The following is a 26,388-nucleotide window of genomic DNA, read 5'->3' as shown; positions in this document are numbered from 1 at the left end:
TTCCTTCCTGTAGTTCCTCCATCCCTATGTGCTGACCCCTAGCACAGGAGAAGGGATTCTTATGTGAGTGGTTGCAGACAGGCCACTCACATGTACGAGATAGAAAGAGGGTGCTTGTAACATCTAGGCAATATGGAGGAGTGGAGTATTCAATATGGTTGTGCTGCACACTGGAGGCAGTGTGACTGGCACTGAAGGGCACACTGCAGTGTATCTGGGTGTAATCTCTCTGGCACTATATAGAGGGGAGAACAGTAGCTATGGACACTGACTAGCACACTATAGAGTGCTCACTACCGCTTGCCACACAGTATATATAAAATTGTATGAGAGGCATAATATGCATGGTGCTATGGTATATGGAAAATTACATATTTATAGTTACACAGGAAACGTGCCTATGTCCAGTGACCTTCAGTATAATGCGTACATTTAATGCTTCTCTACTGTATCACTATTCAGTGTGTAGATATTTTGCATTTTGTACTGAGTGATCCCTTTCTCCTTTCTTACAGCCTACAACAGTCTGAGGAGTCATAATGACCACAGAGGTGGGGGCTGAAACTGAAGTCAATCCTGGTGTCGATGGTCATGCCCAGGATGGAGTACATAATCCTGCGCTGCTCCCACCTGACACACCGCAAACCCCCGCTAACAATGTAGACCGGACCGGAGTCAATGAGAATTCAAGGAGACATATGGAAGTAAGTATGCAGTTATATTTTACAGAAGATCTGACTGCCATCCGCTGGCTCACAATATAAATATTATGGGGTATCTGGTATTCCTCCTGGAAATGCGTGAATAAAATGAAAACTGAATGTTGTCATTCACCTCGTCAAAAATAAATTAGCAAACTATTTAAATAGTTTTGACATGTTTGTTAATTGGCCCATAAGGAGGATACCAAGTAAACAATTGATCCCATCTAGACTGTGATCTTCATGACCACCAATCGATTATGACTTGGAAAGCCTCACCATCTTTCCAGGTCCTTTATATCGTTCCTGTAAAGTTTCTCCATTCTTTTATTCTATTTATTCTCATGATCTGGATAATTTACAGTTTGGATAAGCTGCATTGGCCTGAACTGTGCACACTAGGTATAGCGGAGAGGCATGGGAGGAGCCGAGAGAGACTGAAGCTCGCTGGATCTCTGCAGTAAAAAGTTTGTGCTCCTTGTTGAGAAAACTGGCCACCTCTGATAGACTGCAGGGGTGGTCAGTAACCTAGGCAACAAGCAATAAACAATAGCATTAAAAGCCATTTGTTCTTCAGAATGGAAAGAATCTTAATATGAAGTATGTTGGTATTTATGATGATGAGAAAACCCCTATAAATTTGGTATATACTAATATAAAAATATATAAGTAATGGTACATGCCAATCTATTGTCTTCACCTTCTGTTTTACATTTTGATTGAGAATCTAACTGGACACTTATTATCGTTGCCAACTGTAGAGTGAAGAGAGGCTTGAGGTCTCACAAGACAGAACGACACCGTCTCACAATCAGCGATCACCGCAGAAAAGTTCTAGAAAACCCAAGAGTGCGGTTTGTAGGGTGACACTCCTGGACTCTTCCCACTATGAATGTGAAGTAGAGGTACGAAATAAGAGAAATTTTTATGACCTACGTCTCTGCCGTGAGAGCTCTTTTGTCTGATGGCTTCTTGTGTTTCAGAAACATGCCAGGGGGCAGGTCCTATTTGATACAGTATGTGAACACCTCAACCTGTTGGAGAAAGATTACTTTGGTCTGACATTCTGTGATTCTGACAGTCAGAAGGTAATGCTTCAACAATCCACTGATGATATTGGGATCTCATCTGATGTGAGTGCAATACGATAATTCATCCTTCTAGTTGATAAATTATGCTGCTTTCCATACTGTCCATATTTAAATGCCTCCAAATAAAGCTCGCTGCATAAATGATGACAGCGTGGATATGTTCCCATACCTCCACAACCGAGCTTGAAAAATAAATAATATATATATATATATATATATATATAATATAAATACACACACACATACACATACAGTACAGACCAAAAGTTTGGACACACCTTCTTCTCTCTATAACAACTGTTAAGAGGAGACTTTGTGCAACAGGCCTTCATGGTAAAGTAGCTGCTAGGAAACCACTGCTAAGGACAAGCAACAAGCAGAAGAGACTTGTTTGGGCTAAAGAACACAAGAAATGGACATTAAACCAGTGGAAATCTGTACTTTGGTCTGATGAGTCCAAATTTGAGATCTTTGGATCCAACCACCGTGTCTTTGTAGAAAAGGTGAACGGATGGACTCTACATGCCTGGTTCCCACTGTGAAGCATGGAGGAGGAGGTGTGATGGTGTGAGGGTGCTTTGCTGCTGACACTGTTGGGGATTTATTCAAAATTGAAGGCATACTGAACCAGCATGCCTACCACAGCATCTTGCAGTGGTGTGCTATTCCATCCGGTTTGCATTTAGTTGGACCATCATTTATTTTTCAACAGGACAATGACCCCAAACACACCTCCAGGCTGTGTAAGGGCTATTTGACTAAGAATGAAGGTGATGGGGTGCTACGCCAGATGACCTGGTCTCCACAGTCACCAGACCTGAACCCAATCGAGATGGTTTGGGGCGAGCTGGACCGCAGAGTGAAGGCAAAAGGGCCAACAAGTGCTAAGCATCTCTGGGAACTCCTTCAAGACTGTTGGAAGACTATTTCCGGTGACTACCTCTTGAAGCTCATCAAGAGAATGCCAAGAGTGTGCAAAGTAGTAATCAAAGCAAAAGGAGGCTACTTTGAAGAACCTAGAATATAAGACATATTTTCAGTTGTTTCACACTTTTTTAAGTATTTCATTCCACATGTGTTAATTCATAGTTTTGATGCCTACAATTTTCAGACTTCTGAAAATAAAGAGAACTCTGTGAATGAGGTGTGTCCAAACTTTTGGTCTGTACGGTATATATATATATATATATATAAAGGAATTTTAGAGTTTCTTTTAAAAAGATACACAGTAGACTAGAGCTCAGAATCAATACATGCTTGTAATAAAATTACCTTAATACAGTGGATTCAGAGGTCTTCCCACTGTGATCGATACATTGCTCTCATGAGACATGTTTTAACTACGGTATTTCCACCAAATGGTGTGCTTGCCGAATGACAGGATGCACTTAACATCTGGCCATCCTACAATATCATTATCCTCTGGGCCAACCAGTGACCTCATGTATTTGCTGCTAATTAGTCATCCGTCAAGACGATGTTCATGCTAACAGCTCGTTTTCTATTCTCTGTTTTATTTTCCTAAAGAGGAAAAACCTATTTTCACATCCCCTATTGTAGACTTCTGAAATAATAAAGAGGGAGTCTTCAATTAGGGACCCTCATCTATTAACCACATCAGAAAATGGCTACTAAAGAGCACTATTTAGTGTCTAGCTAGATAGGGGATATTTTGTAGCCATGCATTAGCTTGATTTAAAGGGTTATTCTCATGTACTCAAATCAGTAGTGTACCTGCCCCAGCCATCCGACCTCCTGATTGCTGAAGTGGCAGCTGCTTCTCAGTGATTGACAGTTTGGGCCAGCAGTATGGTTGTAACTAGGGATGATCGAATACCTCAAATATTTGGTTTCGCGAATATTTTCCAAATAGGTCGCCGTTATTCGACTATTCGCGAATATTCGATGCGCAATGTAAGTCTATGGGAAACCCGAATAACAACTATTCGGAACTATTCGGGCTTCCCATAGACTTACATTGCGCATCAAATATTCGCATAGCGGTGACCTATTCGTCGAGTACTCACGAAGTCGAATAATTGAGGTATTCGGTCATCCCTAGTTGTAACCTCTGGCCAAAATTGGGCACTCCTGATGGTGATATATGAGATGATTTACCTCTGCAGTAAGGAAGCATATTAGCACTGAAGCTGGCTATGATCAAGCACCACTAGCACATATATCCTGGCCAGCTTCAGAGCATTAAGTACAAGCTCTAATAGAAAGAATGCATTTTAGCTCACTACTGCTAGACTGCACTGGTGGTCTATCACCTAAACAATGAGCTGTAAACAATCAAAAAATAACATTTACATTATTAGTGGAGCAAGACAAAATTTTACTAAGCAGTAAATAAGTGTTTGAATTTACTTGCAATATCCATCTACACTCAACAATGCAGATGGGAATAACTCTTTAAAGTGCCTTGAAAAGTATTCATACCCCATAAACATCTCCACACGTTTTCTCATTAGACTCCCAAACCTAAATTTATTTTATTAAGACTTTATGTGATATACCAAGAAAAAGTTGCAAGTACGGTATTTGTGAAGTATAAAGGAAATGATCCATGGTTTTCTAAAAATTTAAAACACTTAATTCTGAAAATTGTGATTATGTATTTGTATTCAGCCCAAAAGGACCACCTTTTGCTGCAGTTACTGCTGTAAGTCTTTTGGGTTGTATCTTTATCAGATTTAGGCTATATGCATGCACTGCATCTTTTACTGTGTTTTTGGTGAAGTTTAGTGATCACAAAGATGCACCCAAATGAGATTTCTAATTTGCTGTCTGCAAAGTGCATCTTTTTTGGAATTAAAGACAAAAAACACCCTCTTTTACCACTTTATTAAACCCCAAAACACCCCTGCAGGTCCGACGTAATCCACATGAGGTCCCACGACACTTCCAGCACTGGCAGATCTGAAGCTCACAGCGAATGCCATAGAACATGACTGCCCTCTGTGAGGTTCAAGCAGAGACTGAGCACCGATAAGCGGTGATGTCACTCAGTTTAACTGTGGCCACAACTGGAGTCCTTCACCTGTGACCGCAATTCACCTGAGTGACGTCACCGCTGATCACACGGCTCACTTCAGTCGCTGCCTAAACCTCACAGTGGGTGGTCATGTTCTATGACGTTCACTTTGAGCTTCAGATGTAGCAGTGACGAAAGCGTCGTGGAACCTCGTGTGGATTACATGGGGTTAATAAAGTGGTGAAAGAGGGTGCTTTTTTGTCTTTTCTTTCAAATAAAGGATTTTTTGGGTGTTTGTGTTTATTTACTTTCACTTACAGTTTAGTGATGGGGGGTCTCATAGACGCCTCCCATTGCTAATCTAAAGCTTAGTGGCAGCTGTGGGCTGCCATTAACTCCTTATTACCCCAATTTCCACTGTACCAGGGCAACGGGAAGAGCCGTGTCCAGTGCCAAAATCTGCATATCTAATGGATGTGCCACTTCTGGGTCGGCTGTGGGCCTTTACTGTTAGGCTGGAAAGGGCCAAATAACCATGGCCCTTCCCACCCTAATAATATCAGCCCCCAGTTGTCTGCTGTACCTTGGCTGGTTTTACAAAAATAGAGGAGACCCCTTGTCATTTTTTTTTTTTATTTATTTTTTTTAGTAAATCAAATAATTAAAAAAAAAAAAGCAAAAAAGCATGGGATGCCTTCTGTATTTCATAACCAGCCAAGGTACAGCACAGAGCCGAGGTTTACAGCCCGCCGCTGCTGCTGTTCCTGTGCTGAATATGAAAAAAGGGGGGACCCCACATCATTTTTTTTTACCAAAAAATAATTAAAAACAGCTGCCCAAGCAAGCTATCCCTCTATCTATCGAGCTAGTCTATTTCTTTGTATCTATTCTATCAGTTAATTCTTTGTAGCTATTCTATATGTTCTTTCTATCTATCTATCTATCTATCTATCTATCTATTCTTTATATCTATTTTTTTCTATCTATGTATTTTAGCTATTTAACAAAATGCGGCAAAACGTCATGCCTTTTTTGGGCCACAAGCTGCGTTTCTGTGACCACAGAATAAAAAGATGCACTCAGAAAAAGATGCAGCATGCGCACATATCCTTACACATCTAGAGACTGAAATTTTTGCCCATTCTATTTGAAAAATAGATTTACCTCAGTGAGATTGCATGGAGGTGTCTGTGAACAGCAATTTTCAAGTCTTGCCACAGATTCTCAGTGGATTCAGGTCTGGAGAATAACTGGACCATTCACATGAATATACTTTGATCTAAGCCATTCCATTGTAGCTCTGTCAGTATGTTTAAACAAAATCTGTCACCCCATCTGATGTATCTAATCTATTAATATGGACATTCAGGTAATATTGCTGAAAGTAATCATACCTGTCTGCTTCATATTTGATACCTTCTTGTGGAAAAATCATCTTTTATCCCTCTATGTAAATTAGTTCTTCCAGGCTATGGGGTGCATGTGGCCTGGAAGATAGCGCTGTCTCCTTGCTTCATTAGCGTAGCTGTTGCCTCCCATCAGCATCACAGTATCCCTGTGACATCTAGTTGTTGTCCTGAAGTCCCACAATTATCGACTTTCCTCTGTAGTGTACCGCCCCTCTCTATGGGCACTGGCTTCATGTTTCGCCTGCGCAGAAGAAACATGAGCTAGTAGAATGAGCAAAAATGTCAGCCTCTAGATGTGCAAAGCTGGTAGAGACATGCACCAGTAATTACAGCGGTCCAACAAAGTATTGACTTAGTGGGGCTGAATACAAATGCATGTCGTAATTTTCAGTTTTATATTTTTAAAAATTTTATAAAACCAAGTATCATTTTCTTTATACTTTAAAAATTTTTGCTCCTTTGCGTTGGTATATTACATTAAATCTCAATAAGACTATGTGCGCACTAGAAAGTGCCATTTTCTTAAGGAAAAACCGGACCCTCTAACAGAATCCCGCACTCGCGGTAAAAATCGCACTAAAACCGCAAAGAAATCCGCATGCAGTTTGCCACGGATTTTCCGCAAGTTGGTCCCTGGGGACTTTTACCATTAACTATGACAAAAACCGCAGGTACCTGCGGAAAAGAAGTGACATGCTCATTAATTCCGCAGTGGAAAATCCGCGGGTATAAAAAAACGCAGTGTGCGCACAGCATTTTTTAAAACCCATAGGATTTGCTGGGGAATGACTGCAGCAATGTTACACACATTTTCTGCAGCAAATCCGCGGCAAATCCGCAGCGTGCGCACATAGCCTAAAATATATTTATGTGTGTGTGTACAATGTCAATAAACACAGAAAAGTTCAATACTTTTTCAAGGCACTGTAAAAGGAAACTGTGTTTAATTTTTTAAGTGATCTGTGTTTGTGCAACAAGGTAATTAAACAATTGCTGTCCAGATTCCTGCATTTTACAGGGGTAGGGGCTAAGTACTGTGATTAGCTTACTGTTGGTGAAAAAGGGGTATTCTAAAACTGAGCACCCCATTAATTTTGATGTTGAGATGTTACAAGCATTTTGCTACTATAAGTAGCAATCAATTAACGGAATTACGCCTGTATGGCCATGTACTAGTATATGTCTAGATACCTGTAGCACTGATTGCCTAGTTTCACCGGTAACACCAGACTGCGGTGTGACTTCTTGGTTCTAACATTGACTCTTTGGTGTTACAGAATTGGCTGGATCCTTCCAAGGAAATAAAAAAACAGATCAGAAGTGAGTAGTAAAACACATGCTCGACATTACCTTGTTCTCATTCTACAACTTAAAGGGAATCTGTCTGGTCCCCTAGGCCCTGCAACTCAGCAGCACTCACGTTTATGGCAAAATTCCCTGCCTGGCCAGCCCTGTATAATGCCATTTACTGAAATAAATGCTTATAAACATAATTAATAAAGTGCGCTGTTCCTATTCTAATTAGGCCTGTGACTAGTAGAAGGGATGTTGCTTCCCCATATTAGTCGGACCTTCTTCCATGTTATCACGCCCCTGTGGGTGTGATAACATGATTTTCACGAGCCAGTGTCACCACAGCTCCTGGAAATCTCGCACATGTGCGCGACTCATTTCAGCAGCGTCAGTGCGCCTAAAGCGGACTTTACACGCTACGGGTTCGCTACAGCGATCTCGTTGGGGTCACGGGTTTTGTGACGCACATCCGGCCGCTGTAGCGATCTCGTTGTGTGTGACTCCTAGGAGCGATTTTGGATTGTTGCAAAAACGTCCAAAATCGCTCCTCGTTGACATGGGGGTCCATTCTCAAATATCGCTGCTGTCGCGTGGGCGAAGTTTTTCCTCGTTCCTGCGGCAGCACACATTGTTACGTGTGACGCCGCAGGAACGAGGAACCTCTCCTTACCTGCCACACGCCAGCAGTGAGGAAGGAAGAAGGTGGGCGGGATGTTCGTTCCGCTCATCTCCGCCCCTCCGCTTTGATTGGCCGGCCGCATAGTGACGTCGCGGTGACGTCGCTGTGATGCCGAACGTCCCTCCTCCTTGAGGGAGGGATTGTTCGGCAGTCACAGCGACGACGACGACCAGGTAAGTGTGTGTGACGCTGCCATAGCGATAATGTTTGCTGCGGCAGCGATCACAAAATATCGGCATAACGATAGGGGCGGGTGCTATCACGCTCGCCATCACTAGCATCGGCTAGCGATGTTGCAGCGAGTAAAGCACCCTTTAGAAGCAGGGTGTACACATTCCGGTGTCAGAGAAGCACATATTTACAGGAGCTGGCAGTGATGCCGGCTTGTGGAAATAATGTTACCATGTCCACAGGGGTGTCGTAACATGGAAAGAGGGCCAACTAGTCTGGGGAAACAATGTCCCTTCGACTAGTCACAGTCCTAATTAGCGCAGTGACCGCACACTTTATTAATGATTTTTTTTTTTCTTCTTAAACATTCATATTAGTAAATAGGGAATTTTGCCATACACGTTAATTCTGCTGGGTTGGAGGGTATAGGCCTGACAGGTTCCCTTTAATAGGCCAGGTTCACATTATATTTTAGCCACATGTCAGTGGTTCAACTGGTGTTTCCGTCTGCGACAGGGTGTCATTTTGTGTTGTATCTGACGTCCTTTTTGGCACTACCTGCCTTTTTGAGGAAGGCACAAAAGTACAGTCAACCACGCTTTTTTCCCTGTTTCAAAAAGGCAGTGCCAAAAAAGAGGTCAGACAGAGTACAAAATGACCATTTGCTTCATGAATGTCAGTCACCCCATCTGTGGGCACATCTGAAAGTCATTTTTCAGAGCTTCAAATGGACCCCCAATGGAGCCACTGATGTGTGGCTAAAACGTGATGTGAATCCAGCCTAAGGCCGGTTTCACACATCCGGCATTTCGCCAGATTGCCAGATCCGGCACACTCCAGTACAGTGCAATAAAGTACAATGGCATCGCGGCAAGCTGCAGTCACATGCTGTCATGTGACCGGAGGATGTGACCAGGGCTCGCCGCGATGCCATTCTACTGTATTGCACTGTACTGGAGCGTGCCGGATCCGTCAATCCGGCAAAATGCCAGATGTTTGAAATCGGCCTTACCTTTCACTTCCATCTTATTGCTTTCTCCTGTATAAAGCTGGAGTCACAATTGCAAGTAAGTCGCGCATCGCATCCTCCGGCATGGCCTGACACTCTCCGGACAGGAGCGTCTCAGCTGTATAGAGATACATGTAGCTGATCCGCTCCTGTCAGAAGAATGTGCGGCCATGCCGGGTGATGCGATGAGAGATTCGTGCGAGTTACGTGCATGGGTGACTCCGGCCTTATAATGATGTTTATTCTATCCATATACCTCTTTCTAATCTTAATTAATTGCCCATAAGCCATGTTTGCCCACATATCTTACCAGCTCTACCTGTGTCTTCAGGTTCCTCCTGGACATTTGGTTTCACAGTGAAGTTTTATCCTCCTGATCCAGCTCAACTCACGGAAGATATCACAAGGTATGATGCATTTAAGTGAAGAAACATAGTCCAGATCACCAATAATGCCAATTCTGTCCAGAACACAGATGGTGTTACTGCCAAAACACCGCAAAGCAAGGAAGAGAAATCCAGATTCACAGACATAACATTTTTTTACTATTGGTACATACCGTATTAGAATTCCAAATAACATCCACATCAGCTTAAAATGATATAAAAAACACTGACGCATTTCTGGTGCCCATAGCCATAGTAAGTCATTCCATGAATAAAGGTGCATGATGCACCAGAAACGCGTCAGTGTTTTTTTTATCATTCTAAGCTGATATGAATGTTAGAATTTAATATGTACCAATAATAAAGATTATGCTTGTGAAGCTGGATTTCTCCTCCTTGCTTTCATGAGGCATTTACCAAGGCAGGCACATTTGCCATCTTTAAGGATGTAACAATACTGTGAAAGAATAGATTAGCTATTTTTCATTTTAGGGGAATCTTTTTGGAGAAAATGGAACCTAATGTTATCAATGGAATCCATTTTTTCCATTGAGGACTTTTCTTACATGTAGATTTTAATGTAGATTTTGCTTTATGTATTAATATGCATAGGTGAAATCCTTGATGAAGAAACTCCATCCATGCTGTGGCTTTTCCACCCGGAAATCTGGACAGAAACTCAGCATTGTATTCACCACGTGTTAATATACCCTTATAGTCCTTTTTAGAGTCAAGGATGATAATGGCCAGTGACTGCAGGCTTTTAAAGGGAATGGTTTACTGACATATTGTAGAATAGTGTTACTGAAGATTTAACTATGTCCAAATTAAAAGATATTATTGATCATAACAGATGTAACAGGCTGCAAGAGGCTGTAAACCTCATTCTATGCTGTGGTTTTTAGATAAACTGGTGGCCAATCAATGACCTACAAATAAAAGATGAGTGAATCTGAGAGATGATTCAGGTTCGTGAATTCCTCATTTAGATTCATGAGTTCCATTTTGCTGGTAAAGAGCATATCCAATAGAAAGAAGGTTGCTTAGCAACACCAGGGATTCCGCTTTTATTGACTACGCTAAACACCTGTGGTGTCTAGGAGCATTGAGGCTATAGAGCATAAAATGGTAAAGTGCTGCTTACATATTCCGAGGTATACCAAGCGGAGGCTTCAATCTGGAAATCAAATAATAAAGAACAGAGCAGAAAAACATATATATTAATGGATGGAAACCCTCACCCCAAAATCACTTGTATTGGATTGTATAGTTGTGTCTGTACAGCAGTGTTCTCCAACTCCAGTCCTCCAAGAGCGTGCTTGAGTTTAGGATTTCCTTAGTATTGCACAGGTGATGGAGGTGTCTGTGGGAATTTTTATCCATTCATTCAGAAGAGCATTTGTGAGGTCAGACACTAATGTTGGATGAGAAGACCTGGTTTACAATCTCCACTCTAGTTCATCGCAAAGGTGTTGTGTGGGATTGAGGTTGCGGTAAGTCATGTTCTTCCACATCAAATTTACCCAACCATGCCTTTATGGACCTTAATTTGCGTATGGGATATACTCGTGTTGAAACAGAAAAGGGTCTTCCCCAAACTGTTCCCACATGGCTAGAAGTGTGGAGGGCCTAGGCCAACCCCTGGAAAATATCCCCATAGCAATATTTCTCCTCTATCAAAATATACAGTTGGCACAATGCATTCAGGGAGAATGTTCTTCTGGCATTCACCGAACCCAGACTTGTCCATTAGCATGGAAGGTAGAAAAGTTGGATATCCCACTCTAGAGAACCCTTTCCATTGCTCCAGAGTCCAGTGATGTTGGCTTTACATCTCTTCATCTGATGCTTGACATTGTGCTTGGTGATGTAAGGCTTGCATGCAGCATCTTGGCCATGGACAACTATGCCATGAAGCTCATAGTGAACTGGTCAAGGGATTCACACTGACTGCCCAAACTACAGGCAGCCAGGCAGCATGAATCATAACCTGGCTGCACAATTGCAGCTAGGAATATTTTTCTTTGGAACGCTCTGGTATTTCAGAGACAATATAGTTAGAGGATCCAGCCAGGGACCATAGTGGGAGACAAGACTTAAAGGGAATCTATCAACAGGTTCTAGCTATGTAATCTGAAGACAACAGGAGATAAAGGCTGACACACAGAGTTCATTTATGTGTCATTTATTACGCTGTGTGCTGTTGTTTAATTATAGTGAAGGATTTATCATCTGGGATTATCATTGCCTGAATTACACTAGTTTGACGATGCCACTCCCCCTCCTATTAGTACCTCTCTGTATATAGAGATTGTACATAGAGAGCTAACTTTCTGATCTCTGCTGTATAACTAAATCTAAAAACTCAGATTTTGTCAGAACCGCTGCACCCAGTAATCTAAGTAATACATCATTGGATTCAGGGTCTCATTTCCTACATCATGCTTCCCTCAGATAAATAGAGAAACCTCCAATAGACAACCATATTTATCATAATGGGCAGATATACAGTGTAGCTGCAACCATTACTACCAACTCAGTCTAAGCTAAGAAACCGGAGAAAATTAGTTCAAAGGTTAAGCAAAATATAGTGACACAAAAATGATAAAAACAGACAAGAAGGCAACAAGTGGCCATGCAGAAAATTGTCAATGGCAGCCAAAGCACATAAAATGTACAGCACATATCAAGAAGTAGGAAGTGCACACAAATCTCTTTTTTATATCACTATATTATGCAATGCCATCTTAAAGGAGACTCGTGCATGGTCAAAAGTTTAGCCTACAAAAATCTCCCCATCTTAGTGGGTGGAGTCCTAGCAATTCCCAATGTTTTCCCTGATTCATCAATTACACTTTTTAAAAAAAAAACACAATTTAGCGCAGCTTCACATCAGTTCCCCTTGGTGTGCTTTTGAGTGCATCAGTATTTTGTCACAATTTCTGTAACATTTTGATGCCAGGAGTCACACACAAAAAAGGTTCAAGACCAGAACAAAAAACACATTTGACTTTGCTCAAAATTCATGAATTGTGTACACAATTTTGATGAATTTGACACCAAATATGGCAACTAACACCACAAGACAAAAATGAAGACAACTTAAAAAACTTGCAAATTATCAATTGTGGCCTATGTGCTTTAGCACTCGGTGGCCCCACACTGTAACTTTAGGTGGTCTGACACTTCATGGCTGAGTTCCTGTGGTTCCTCAACTCTTTCACATTTCAGTAACATCACAGACAGTTGATTTGTGGACCATTCAGGAGGGAAGAAATTTCACGTTCTGTCCAGAAACCGTGGTCGGATCCTTTTACAGTACAGTCACGGCCAAAAGTTTTGAGAATGCTACAAATATTAATTTTTACAAAGTCTACTGCTTCACTTTTTCTAATGGCAATTTGCATATACTCCAGAATGTCATAAAGAGTGATCAGCTTAACAGCAATTACTTGCAAAGTCAATATTGGCTAAGAAAATGAACTTTAACCCCCAAAACACATTTCAACATCATTGCATTCCTGCCTTAAAAGGAGCAGCTAACATTGTTTTAGTGATTGTTCCATTAACACAGGTGTGGGTGTTGATAAGGACAGGGCTGGCGATCAATCAGTCATGATTACGTAAGAATGACACTACTGGACACTTTAAAAGGAGGCTGGTGCTTGGTATCATTGTTTCTCTTCAGTTAACCATGGTTATCTCTAAAGAAACACGTGCAGCCATCATTGCTCTGCACAAAAATGGCCTAACAGGGAAGAGTATCGCAGCTACAAAGATTGCACCTCAGTCAACAATCTATCGCATCATCAAGAACTTCAAGGAGAGAGCTTCCATTGTTGCCAAAAAGGCTCCAGGGTGCCCAAGAAGGACCAGCAAACGCCAGGACCGTATCTTAAAACTGTTTCAGCTGCGGGATCGGACTACCAGCAGTGCCGAGCTAGCTCAGCAATGGCAGCAGGCTGGTGTGAGTGCTTCTGCATGCACTGTGAGGCGGAGAATACTTGAGCAAGGCCTGGTCTCAAGGAGGGCAGCAAAGAAGCCACTTCTCTCCAGAAAAAACATCAGGGACCGACTGATATTCTGCAAAAGGTCAGGGAGTGGACTGCTGAGGACTGGGGTAAAGTCATTTTCTCAGATGAATCCCCTTTTCGATTGTTTGGGACATCTGGAAAACAGCTTATTAGGAGAAGAAGAGGTGAGCGCTACCACCAGTCTTGTCTCATGCCAACTGTTAAGCATCCTGAAACGATTCATGTGTGGGGTTGCTTCTCAGCCAAGGGAATCGGCTCACTCACAGTCTTGCCTAAAAACACAGTCATGAATAAAGAATGGTACTAGAATGTCCTCCAAGAACAACTTCCCCCAACTGTCCAAGAGCAGTTTGGCACCCAACAATGCCTTTTCCAGCATGATGGAGCACCTTGCCATAAAGCAAAGGTGATCACTAAATGGCTCATGGAACAAAACATAGAGATTTTGGGTCCATGGCCTGGAAACTCCCCAGATCTTAATCCCATTGAGAACTTGTGGGCAATCATCAAGAGACGGGTGGACAAACAAAAACCAACAAATTCTGGCAAAATGCAAGCATTGCTTATGCAAGAATGGACAGCTATCAGTCAGGATTTGGTCCAGAAGTTGATTGAGAGCATGCCAGGGAGAATTGCAGAGGTCCTGAAGAAGAAGGGTCAACACTGCAAATATTGACTTGCTGCATTAACTTATTCTGTCAATATAACCTTTTGGTACTCATGATATGATTGCAATTATATTTCTGTATGTGATGGAAACCTCAGACAAACACAATTAAAAACCAGAAGGCAACAGATCATGTGAAAAAATAATTTTGGGGTCATTCTCAAAACTTTTGGCCATGACTGTAGACCGCTGAGACTGCTGGTATCAGTGAGCGCTTTGGCCTTGTTTCACAAATTTTGCTTAGCAAGGGCTGGATTTTATACACCCGTGAACCTGAATCTGGGTTGCCAACCATTCAGAAATTCCAGGGTAGTCCGTAAAAAAAGGCCACTTTTTTGCCCAGTCCATAAAAATGTTAAGGCTTCCATAATTTTATTTGAAGCTGAAGAAACATATAAAGATTTCACAGTGAATGCTACTGATGTCTTCATATCAGAATTATTGGCTGTTGTAACGCTGAGAGGCACTGGGTATATAAGGCCAGCTCCCACTAGGGGAGTTGTCTGATCAACGTAGTTAGTTAGCTAGAGTCCGTGTGCCCTAGCCAGGTAGTGTTCAGGTCCCTTTGTCCACTGTGCCTTACAGTGTACAATTTTTCTCAGCTACCCCGGTGGCTTAAACAACACCAGAGTCTGTGCCTGTCTGCCCCGCCTTTGCCTCCAGCTTCAGCTATCTCGGTGGCTTACGCCACACCAGAGACTGCCTGGACTGTGCCTGTTTGCTCTGGCTGTGCCTCCTGCCTCAGCTACCCCGGTGGCTTGCTACGCCAGAGAGTATGCCTACAACACCTTGCTGTGCCTCGAGCCTTACCTACCTCCATAGTAAGACTGTGCCTATCCCACCTAACCGTGCCTCCAGCCTCAGCTACCCCGGGGGCTTACGCCACACCAGAGACTGTGGCTGTTTGCCCTGGCCGTGCCTCCTGCCTCAGCTCCCTGGTGGCTTGCTATGCCAGAGACTGCGTCTACACCACCTGGCTGTGCCTCAAGCCTCAGCTACCTTCGTAGTCAGACTGTGCCTATCCCACCTGGTCGTGCCTCCAGTCTGTTACCCCGGTGGCTTATGCCACACCAGAGACTGTGCCTGCCCGCCCCAGCCATGCCTCCGGCCTCAGCTGCCCAGTGGTAGTAGCCACATTAGTGACTGCCTGTCCAGCCCGGCTGTGTCACTTGCCCCAGCCTGTCTGCTCCTGTGTCAGTCCTTGCCCTAGGGGTCAGCTGCCACAGTCCCAGTCCCTGCCCTGGGAGTAGCACCTGGCGTATGCCTCGCGGTGGGCGCTTAGTCAAGCCCCTCCCACGTATGTGTGACGTCCTGGCAAAACCAGGTAGTCACAAATAGGCCCCCACATAACACCGTTCCCTCACTAGGAAACACACAGCCAACCATAAAACCCTAGTCACCCCCCTTAGGGACAGGTAGACACACCAGTGGGCGTGGCCAGGCGGTTGGTGCACACCCACCCAGGGGTTTAGACAACCCAGGGCGGGAAAACCAGCAGTAAGGTGTTGAGGTTCAGTTGGAGAGGAGTCTAAGTGGAGGTCTGGCCTGTGTGTCAGGCCTGAAGTAAACTGACAGGTAAAAGGGTAGGAGCCCTGGTGCCACTGGCTAGGAGGCAGATGGTGGTCTCCGTCAGCAGGAGACAGGAAGACAGCTCGGTGGAACCGAGGTGGACCGGGACAGGGTTGTAGCCTGCCGGTACCGACACTGGAAACCGACCCGGAAACCGTAGCACAAAGGGGGGTACTCGGACCCTGAAGCCAGAAGCCAGAATCGACTGGAGCTGGTTAATTAACCGATTGAGGCCAGGAGTAGAGGTTCTGTCCCACCCAAAGTCCCTCATAGAAGACAACAGCCCACAGATTAGTGATAAGAGGTCACCACCAAGGCCCATAGATCCCACGGGCCAGCGTCTGTGGGCACGGCTGCTTAGGCCACATCCAGCCAGGAGTGGACTCCTACGTTTCACACTAGGAAGTCATTTCTACTTAAAGCAGTACAGGAAAAGGATAGAGACCACCAGTCGGGTGGGGGACCAGAACGCAACCGGCTGTGGCACCGGCCACCATCACCTTGGTTTACCAGAGACTTGTGTGTGTTTCTAACTGTGAGTACACCAGCACCCCCTGCGGTCGCCATCCCCTGCACGCACCACCTGGGTCTCTGGGCCACCATCCCTGCCCACGGAGGGGTTAACAACTTGCTGCACAACATCTCCCCCGGGTGCCCCGTCACAGCAGCGGTGGTCTCCTACCTCACCACACACCGTGGGTGGCGTCATGAACTTAATACGGCCCAGCCCGTACATATACGTCCCCCCTTTTATTTGTCGTGTCCGCGAGACCCCGGGGTCCGGAGACCCTCGAGCCACCACTCATGAAGGTCCGGATCCGAGCAGCGTTGGCTGCTGGCACGGGGGCGGCACATAAGAGGGTAGGCCCCTGGTCCCCCTGTGATCCAGTGCGTTCACTTTAGCTCAGCAGTTTATCATCTCCAACGCGGTGAGCATTACAGCTGTAGACATGGATTACTTATAATCATAATGATTTATTATGCTTTTATAGTGTGTTTGTAACAATTGTTGTCTGTTCATGATTTTTGGGTAAGCTGTCTGAAAAAAAATAAAAAGTCAAGTTGGCAACTCTGGCTTGAAAACCTACCGTATGTGTCCCAATATCCATATAATGTACAGTATGTAGCATCTTCTAATGGGGGAGTAATATCACTTTATTGATGACATTTGGTGGAATAAGAACTTGCATTTTGATTGTGATTTTGACAGCGTGTACAGCTGTTGCTAGGATACAGGAATGATCTCACACACCCTCGCTTGCTTTTGTGCTCTGACACATCCATTTTAGCATTTACTTTGCAACTAGCTGGGAATATCACAGTGCTAGTTTATGTGATTATATTCTGCATTAGCGTGAAATGCCTGCCCATGCCTGTCAAATGGAAAAAATGCTATTTTATCTCAAACTGGTAAGAAAACATAAAAGCAAATAGATATTTTCGGAGGAAACCTAATCTCTCCATCTGTATATCTGCCTTCAAGAACATATGTAGCCTAGAAACAGGCAATGTGGCTGCTTTTCAATCCATACAGAGCGACCGTTTTGGTTGCTATGCTTATGGGTTTAGTGAACCCCGCCAGGACCATTTTTGCTCATATAATGGAGGTGAGGGAGAAAGAGGGGGATTGATGGGCTGGGGTCACCTGTCATGTAATCAGATGACATCGGTGTCTTAAACCATTTAGTGCAGTTATTTAGTTTACATGCACAATATGCACAAATATTGCTGAAAAGATAGTGATTATCATAATATGCATAATTTATAGGACCTGTCAGCTCATGTGTCATGTCTCTTGTACTGAACGCTGGAGAATTTTTTCTTAACCCTCTACATTGTGTGGTTACTTTGTTATTCCTCCTTGATATGCCTGACTAAATTGACAACCGGGTGTTCCCGGTAGGGGGTGTGTCCCTATAAACTGACACTGTCCAACCAGACCTGAAACTGTTGGACTGTGTAGGGGCGCACCCCTTAGACAAGTCGAATGGTAATTCATAAATAAAAGAGGAACAGCACAATGCAAAGTTAGGAGAAAAGATGCTCCAGAATTGTTATTTAATGGGAAATGCAAGTATTTACAAAAATAGGCATGTCAGGAGAGCTGCAAGATTTTCTGTAAAGGAAATCTGTCTGCAGGTTTTTGCTATATAAGCTGAAGCCTACATGCTGTAAGGGTTAAGGCAGAAAGTTCAGGGCTGCCTGTCTTGTCACAGACCAATCTTTTGTTTATTTGCTATGTTTGTTGTACCCTTATCATTACTGTGGCCAGCTCAATCTCTATTAAGAGCCTGGTGCGGGTGGGACAGCTCTCCTAGAGCAGTAAACACAATCCTTGGATAATGTCAGAATGGCTGCACCCAGTAATCTAAAGGTGCAGTCACACTAAGCAACTTACCAGCGATCCCAACAACGATAGGGATCGCTGGTAAGTTGCTAGGAGGTTGCTGGTGAGATGTCACACTGCGACGCTCCAGCGATCCCACCAGCAACCTGACCTGGCAGGGATCGCTGGAGCGTGGCTACACGAGTTGCTGGTGAGCTCACCAGCAACCAGTGACCAGCCCCCAGCGCCGCGTGGAAGATGCTGCGCTTGGTAACTAAGGTAAATATCGGTAACCAACCCGATATTTACCTTGGTTACCACTGCACGGAGCTACACGTGCAGAGAGCAGGGAGCAGCGCACACTGAGCGCTGGCTCCTTGCTCTCCTAGCTACAGCACACATCGGGTTAATTACCTGATGTATGCTGCAGCTAAATGTGCACAGAGCAGGGAGCAGCGCACAATGCTTAGCGCTGGCTCCTTGCTCTCCTAGTACAGCACACATCGGGTTAATTACCTGATGTGTGCTGCAGCTACATGTGCACAGAGCAGGGAGCAGCGCACAATGCTTAGCGCTGGCTCCCTGCTCTCCTAGTACAGCACACATCGGGTTAATTACCTGATGTGTGCTGCAGCTACATGTGCACAGAGCAGGGAGCAGCGCACAATGCTTAGCGCTGGCTCCCTGCTCTCCTACTTACAGCACACATCAGGTTAATTAACCCGATGTGTCCTGCAGCTAGCTACATGTGCACAGAGCAGGAGCCGGCAGCACAGGCAGTGAGAGCGGCGGAGGCTGGTATCGAAGGTAAATATCGGGTAACCAAGGACAGGGCTTCTTGGTTACCCGATGTTTACATTGGTTACCAGCCTCTGCAGAAGCCGGCTCCTGCTGCCTGCACATTTAGTTGTTGCTGTCTCGCTGTCACACACAGCGATCTGTGCTTCACAGCAGGACAGCAACAACTAAAAAATGGCCCAGGACATTCAGCAACAACCAACGACCTCACAGCAGGGGCCAGGTTGTTGCTGGATGTCACACACAGCAACATCACTAGCAACATCACAAAAGTTGTTCGTTAGCAGCGATGTTGCTAGCGATGTTGCTTAGTGTGACGGGGCCTTAAGGTAAAGGGAACCAATCACCAGGATGTTTGTATAGAACCTAAAGCCAGTGCTATACTGGCACTATCAGGCTGAGTCGTCTATACATACCTGTAATGGTCAGCTCGGATGTTTATATTTTGAAATCCAAGAAAGTAAAGTTTAGAAAATCAGCAACTTCTTGATTGACAGCAGCTGAGGATCAGATACTATCTGGGGGGTGGTATTTTTATGTGTCGCCCGGGAACCAGGGGTACTCAGATCTGGGCCGCGAGGTCACTTCTGTGGGTATCACGGTGGCGTGACCCGGTCTGTGATCCCAGGCTCCACAGTATAAAGGGATTTGGTAAGGGAGATTTATATTGTCCGTGACGCCACCCACGGTTGTGGTGATTGGGACACCACCGCTGCTCTGGACGGGGATCCCGGGAGTGATGGTATGGAGCAGCTAGATGTTAGTTCTCCCCTCCGTGGGTAGGGGGTTGGTTGTCCCGGGGCCCGGTGATGGGGTAAGCAGGGAGCAGGGCGCAGTGCTGCAGTGCGGTGCCCGAGGGCACGGGTGTACTCACAAGTAAGTCACACGGAGTCACTGGTAAACTAGGAATTGCCGGTGTCCGCAGCCTTCGGTACGGGGGTGTTAGTGTCCCACACTCGGTGCAGCAGCCCTTGTTGTTCTTTCCCTGCAGCCAGGTGCCTTTCTCTCCACTCTCTTCCTCTTTCTCCTCAGCCGGGAACGGGGAGTCCACTCCCCTGTAGTGATCCGGGTCACCCAGGTACCGAGGGGCCACCGCCCTGCTCCGGCTACCTCTGGCCCCTTCCTCACTACAGCCTGTCCCGGCCCTCTCGGAGCACGCTTTGCTTTCAGCCTGGGAGCTACAGCTTCAGGCTCCACTTCTGTCTCCTCTCCAAACACTCTGCTCCAGCCCCTCCCCTCTGCTCTGCTTTTCTCCTACCCTGGGGGATGTGGTTTGTCTTGCTGCATCGGTGTGGGATCAGATTACCAAGGAGGATTAACTCTTTCTGTGACAACCTGGCTGTGCCAGGGCGTCACATATACTTATCCACTCCCCCTGTTAGAATTAGCAGAAGTATTATACCATCAATGTAATATTTGACTTGCAGGAACTGTGTCAGGTCATACTCATGTGACCAGAAGGGGCGGGGCCTCAGCCAACAGAAAAATGTTGCTTCCTGTTATCAGCTTTGATGGCTGAGGCCCTGCCCCTTCTGATCACATGGGTATGACCTCACCACAGGTCCTGCAAGTCAAATATTAAATTAAATACTTTGCTAATTCTACCAGGGGGAGGGGATAACTATGAATACCCCCACCCCAGATAGTATCTGATCCTCAGCTGCTGTCACTCAAAAAGCTGATGATTTTATACCCTTTACTTTCTTGGATTTCAAAACCTAAACATCCGAGCTGACCATTACAGGTATGTTGACAATTAGCCTGATAGTGCCAGTATAGCACTGGCTTTATGTTATATACGAAAATCCAGGTGATTGGTTCCCTTTAAATATGGTTAGTTTCAGAATCTGCTTGCCTACATCATGCTGCTTTCAGATGAAGTAACAAAAACCTGCTGACTGATTCCTTTTAAAGAGGACCTGTCACTTGCACAAAAAGAAATATTCACTTTTGGAGCGCAGTCTGTAAAATCTTTTCTTGCAGTTCATTTGCTATTTCTTAACCAGTTCACATTTGCTCCTTCACCCCTCTCTCCCAGATGCTGCTGCTCACAGCTTGGCAACGTCTGGACTGCTAAGGCTGCTTTCACACATCCGGCTTGAGCTCTGCGGCTCAATCCGGCTGTGCAAGCTATGCAACGGATGCGGTGAACACACCGCATCCTTTGCATAAGTTTTTACTTTGCGGCCAGTCCGGTTTTTGCCACTTGCGGCATGCTACTGAGCATGCGCAGTGGCAAAAACCGCATGCGGCGGCCAGATGCGGTTATTGCCGCATCCGGCCGCCATAGGCATCCATTGAAAAATGCACCGCATCGGCCGAATGCGGCGCGATGCGGTTTTTTTTTGCCGCACGAAAAAATGTGCCAGGCAACGTTCCATCCGGCCGCCGCATCAGCTAAATCTGCCGCATGCGGCGAAAACCGAATGGAACGCAAGGCCTTGCGGCACAATGCGGCACTAATTAAAGTCTATGCAGAAAAAACGCAACCGGCAGCAAAAAAAAACGGTTGCGATTTTCCTGCAAAGTGCCGGATTGTGCCGCATTGCAGAAACCGGAGGTGTGAAAGCAGCCTAAATCACCTTCCAAGTTGTGAATGGCAGTCTCAGAAAAACTGATGAAAGCGCACGCCTCCAGAGAAGATTCTGTAGAAAAGTCTACTTAGTATGTTGGAAGAGATTTCACATACTGCGCTCCAAAAGCAACAGATGTGAATATTTCTGCAACTATGTGACACTGCACAAAACAGAAAAAAAGGCAGAATGAGAGGAGCTTGAGATTTTTGAAATGTAGTTAACTCATTTTTTGAGTAAGTGACAAGTCCTCTCTAAATTCCAAAAGATATTTGATCCATATTGAATTCTCTACAAATGTATAGGAAAGAAGTAAAGCTAGCCACGTAAATATTACAACTAGTGATGTTTGAATAGTGAAATATTTGGGTTCGGAGTATACATACCGAATACTAAGTACTAGTCCAGTATTTATTATTATTATTATTATTATTATTATTATTATAGCTTCATTTATTCCACGGCGCTTTACAAGTGAAAGAGGGTATACGTACAACAATCATTAACAGTACAAAACATACTGGTATAGGAGGAGAGAGGACCCTGCCTACGAGGGCTCACAGTCTACAGGGAATGGGTGATGGTACAATAGGTGATGGTACAAAGCTGGTTGCGCAGTGGTGTACTGGACTGAGGGTTATTGTAGGTTGTAGGCTTGTTGGAAGAGATGGGTCTTGAGGTTCCTCTTGAAGCTTTCCACGGTAGGGGAGAGTCTGATATGCTGAGGTAGAGCGTTCCAGAGTATGGGGGAGGCACGGGAGAAATCTTGCATGCGATTGTGGGAAGACGAGATAATAGAGGAGTAGATAAGGAGATCTTGTGAGGATCTGAGGTTGCGTGCAGGTAGGTACCGGGAGACTAGGTCACAGATGTAAGGAGGAGACAGGTTGTGGATGGCTTTGTATGTCATGGTTAATGTTTTGAACTGGAGTCGTTGGGCGATGGGAAGCCAGTGAAGGGATTGGCAGAGTGGCAAGGCTAGGGAATAGCGAGGGGAGAGGTGGATTAAGCGGGCCGCAGAGTTTAGGATAGATTGGAGGGGTGCAAGAGTGTTAGAAGGGAGGCCAGAGAGCAGGAGGTTGCAGTAGTTGAGGCAGGAGATGATGAGGGCATGCACTAATGTTTTTGCTGGTTCTTGGTTAAGGAAAGCACGGATCCGGGAGATATTTTTGAGTTGTAGTCTGCATGAGGTGAAGAGGGTTTGGATGTGTGGCTTGAAGGATAGAGCAGAGTCAAGGGTTACTCCAAGGCAACGAGCTTGTGAGACTGGGGAAAGTGAGCAACCATCAAGTTTGATGGAAAGGCTTGTTGGAGGAGTTGAGTGAGGAGGAGGAAAGACAATAAACTCTGTTTTGTCCATGTTAAGCTTTAGGAGTCTTGCAGAGAAGAAGGATGAAATAGCAGACAGACATTGTGGAATTTTGGTTAGTAGAGAGGTAATGTCAGGTCCAGAGAGGTAGATCTGTGTGTCATCGGCATAGAGATGATACTGAAAGCCGTGGGACTCTATGAGCTGTCCCAGGTCGAAGGTGTAGATAGAGATCAGCAGGGGTCCAAGAACTGAACCTTGGGGGACACCAGTATTTGTCACAAATAACGAACCTAATGCAAGTCAAGGAAGAACCCAAGCTTTTTTTTGGGAAATCTTCAAGACTAATGTACAGGTTCCCCATTGACTTGCATAATGTTTGTTATTTGTGATAAATACTGGAATAGTACTCTTTAATCTATATGCATAATCCGAACCCGAATATTTCACTATTCGCCCATCTCTAATTATAACCAGTACAACTCAATTTATGGCTTAACGTGAATCTGTAACATCAAAATTACTGTCTTATCTACAGGCAGCATGTTACAAAGCAGGGAAAAAGCTACACAGATTGATATATAATTTAGTGGGAAAATATTCAGTAGAATGTACTGTACTTGTCATGTACTTGTATTTTGTTCATTTAAAGAGGTCCTTTCTCTAGTTTTAGCATGTTAAACTGGTAACATCATGAAGTAGTAGCTGCAGAGCTGAATAATACATAGATTTTATTTTTTAACTTCTCATCTCCATTGTGGAGATAATAACTTGTATAGTTTAGAATCTAAATTATTGCTAAGACCATGAGGGTGTTAGTAGAGATTAATCTCTAGGGATGATAGAGTAGAGCAGAGTTGGCATTGTCATGCTTTGAGAGAAAAATTGTACAAACATGTTTGTAATGACGCACACCTTTGCTTTACTCCTTCTCCCCCAACAATGACTGCCATGAAATGAGGGCTGAAAGAGTGGTTTATAATGACACACAGCTCTGCTCTACTCAGGGGCATAATGATCGCAGTCGCAGGGCTCACGACTGGTCCCATTGGTGAGGGGACCTGCCGACACCAGTGCCTGCTTCAACTGGATTGTGCGCCCAAGGGTCATATATACCAGAATGGGGACATATATACCAGGAAGGAAACATATATAAACCATGATCGAGATATATACTGTATAGCAGGAAGAGGACATATTTACCAGGATGGAGACATATATACTAAGATCGGGACATATATACCAGGATGGGGACATATACAGTGTGTCCCCTGCCATTAACTTGAGAATGGCGGCAGCTATAGGCATAGAAGTGATGTCTAGGTATAGTAAAGTAGCCATGCGCTACGCAATGAAACCACCTATAGCGCCACCTGGTGGAAAACAACGGAGTTAGCATCTTTATTTCGAAAACGGAACGAGACAGAGAAGAAAAGGGAAATACAAAGTTGTAGGGCATCATCAATTCAATACAAATCGTCACCTTGCATACAGAAATGCTATGATTTAGAACATGTAAACCTCACAAGGCTGTGGACATGAAGCGATACCTCATGGAGACCTTCCTACAAGTCATTTGGTATGGTGGCTGCGTGGAGTGGCCTCCATGCTCACCTGACCTGACCCCATTGGACTTCTTTCTGTGAGGTTACATTAAACAGCAGGTGTATGCGATCCCTCCACCAACATTGCAGGACCTACGACGACGTATCACAGATGCTTATGCAAACGTGTCACCTACCATATTGCACAACGTGCAGCAAGATACAGTATGCTGTCCAGAGTCCAGATGTGCATTGCAACTGACGGTGGCCACTTTGAGCATCAAAGTTAAATGCGCGCCATATGCGTGACCAGCATTCAATGTTTTGGGGGGGGTCATGGGTTTCATATCATAGCATTTCTGTATGCAAGGTGTCGATTCGTATTGCATTGATGATGCCCTGATTCACTTTCTTTCTCCATCTCGTTCTGTTTTCGAGATAAAAATACTAACTCCGTTGTTTTTCACCAGGTAGCGCTATAGGTGGTTTCATTGCGTAGCACATGGCTACTTTACTATACCTAGACACCCCTTCTATGCCTATAGCTGCCGGCATTCTCAAGTTAATGTCGGTGGACAGGATATGGGTGGACACACTGTATACTAGGATGGGGACATATATACTAGGATAATAATTAATTTATTCATTTATATAGCGCTATTAATTCCATATCACTTGACCTACATTGGCAACACTGTCCCCATTGGGGCTCACAATCTAAGGTCCCTAACTGTATGTTTTTTGGAGTGTGGGAGGAAACTGGAGTACCCGGAGGAAACCCACGCAAACACGGGGAGAACATACAAACTCCTTGCAGATGGTGTCCTTGGTGGGAATTGAACCCAGGACCCCAGCGCTGCAAGACTGCAGTGCTAACCACTGAGCCACTGTGCCGCCCTAGGATGGGGACATATATACCAGAAAGAGTACATATATACAAGGATGGGGACATGTATACCTGAATAGTGACATATACCAGGAAGGAGACATATTTACCAGAATGGGGACATATACAGTACAGAACAAAAGTTTGGACACACCTTCTCATTCAAAGAGTTTTCTTTATTTTCATAACACCGAAAATTGTACATTCACATTGAAGGCATCAACACTATGAATTAACACATGTGGAATTAAATACTTAACAAAACAGTGTGAAACAACTGAAAATATGTCTTATATTCTAGGTTCTTCTATGTTGCCACCTTTTGCTTTGATTACTGCTTTGCACACTCTTGGCATTCTCTTGATTAGCTTCAAGAGATAGTCACCGGAAATGTTTTTCACTTCACAGGTATGTCCTGTCAGGTTTAATAAGTGGGATTTCTTGCCTTATAAATGGGGTTGGGACCATCAGTTGTATTGTGCAGAAGTCTGGTGGATACACAGCTGATAGTCCTACTGAATAAACTGTTAGAATTTGTATTATGGCAAGAAAAAAGCAGCTAAGTAAAGAAAAACGAGTGGTCATCATTACTTTAAGAAATGAAGGTCAGTCAGTCTGAAAAATTGGGAAAACTTTGAAAGTGTCCCCAAGTGCAGTAGCAAAAACCATCAAACGCTACAAAGAAACTGGCTCACATGAGGACCGCCACAGGAAAGGAAGACCAAGAGTCACCTCTGCTGCGGAGGATAGGTTTATCTGAGTCACCAGCCTCAGAAATTGCAGGTTAACAGCAGCTCAGATTAGAGACCAGGTCAATGCCACACAGAGTTCTAGCAGCAGACACATCTCTAGAACAACTGTTAAGAGGAGACTTTGTGCAGCAGGCCTTCATGGTAAAATAGCTGCTAGGAAACCACTGCTAAGGACAGGCAAGAAGCAGAAGAGACTTGTTTGGGCTAAAGAACA

The 26,388-nt window shown here is 44.4% G+C and overlaps 1 protein-coding gene across 7 annotated transcripts in view; it reads left to right on the top strand.

Annotated features, from left to right (window-relative positions):
* The window catches only part of EPB41L1 (erythrocyte membrane protein band 4.1 like 1), a 214,776-nt gene that overhangs the window by 120,929 nt on the left and 67,459 nt on the right, over nucleotides 1-26,388 (top strand). For 4 of the 7 annotated variants that reach the window (XM_075349828.1, XM_075349829.1, XM_075349826.1 and 1 more), the window contains 5 exons: nucleotides 516-704; nucleotides 1,463-1,606; nucleotides 1,685-1,834; nucleotides 7,456-7,498; nucleotides 9,662-9,737. In XM_075349828.1, the coding sequence (XP_075205943.1) occupies nucleotides 540-704; nucleotides 1,463-1,606; nucleotides 1,685-1,834; nucleotides 7,456-7,498; nucleotides 9,662-9,737 (578 nt within the window). In that variant the 5' untranslated portion in view covers nucleotides 516-539. The remainder of the gene's footprint in view (nucleotides 1-515; nucleotides 705-1,462; nucleotides 1,607-1,684; nucleotides 1,835-7,455; nucleotides 7,499-9,661; nucleotides 9,738-26,388) is intronic. The other 3 variants (XM_075349831.1, XM_075349830.1, XM_075349833.1) reach the window with 1 other exon arrangement.

The sequence above is a fragment of the Anomaloglossus baeobatrachus genome, chromosome 5 (assembly GCF_048569485.1).
Source record: "Anomaloglossus baeobatrachus isolate aAnoBae1 chromosome 5, aAnoBae1.hap1, whole genome shotgun sequence".
NCBI lineage: Eukaryota > Metazoa > Chordata > Amphibia > Anura > Aromobatidae > Anomaloglossus > Anomaloglossus baeobatrachus.
Note: the sequence above shows the minus strand (reverse complement) of the source record. Positions and strands in the feature narration are given on the sequence as shown.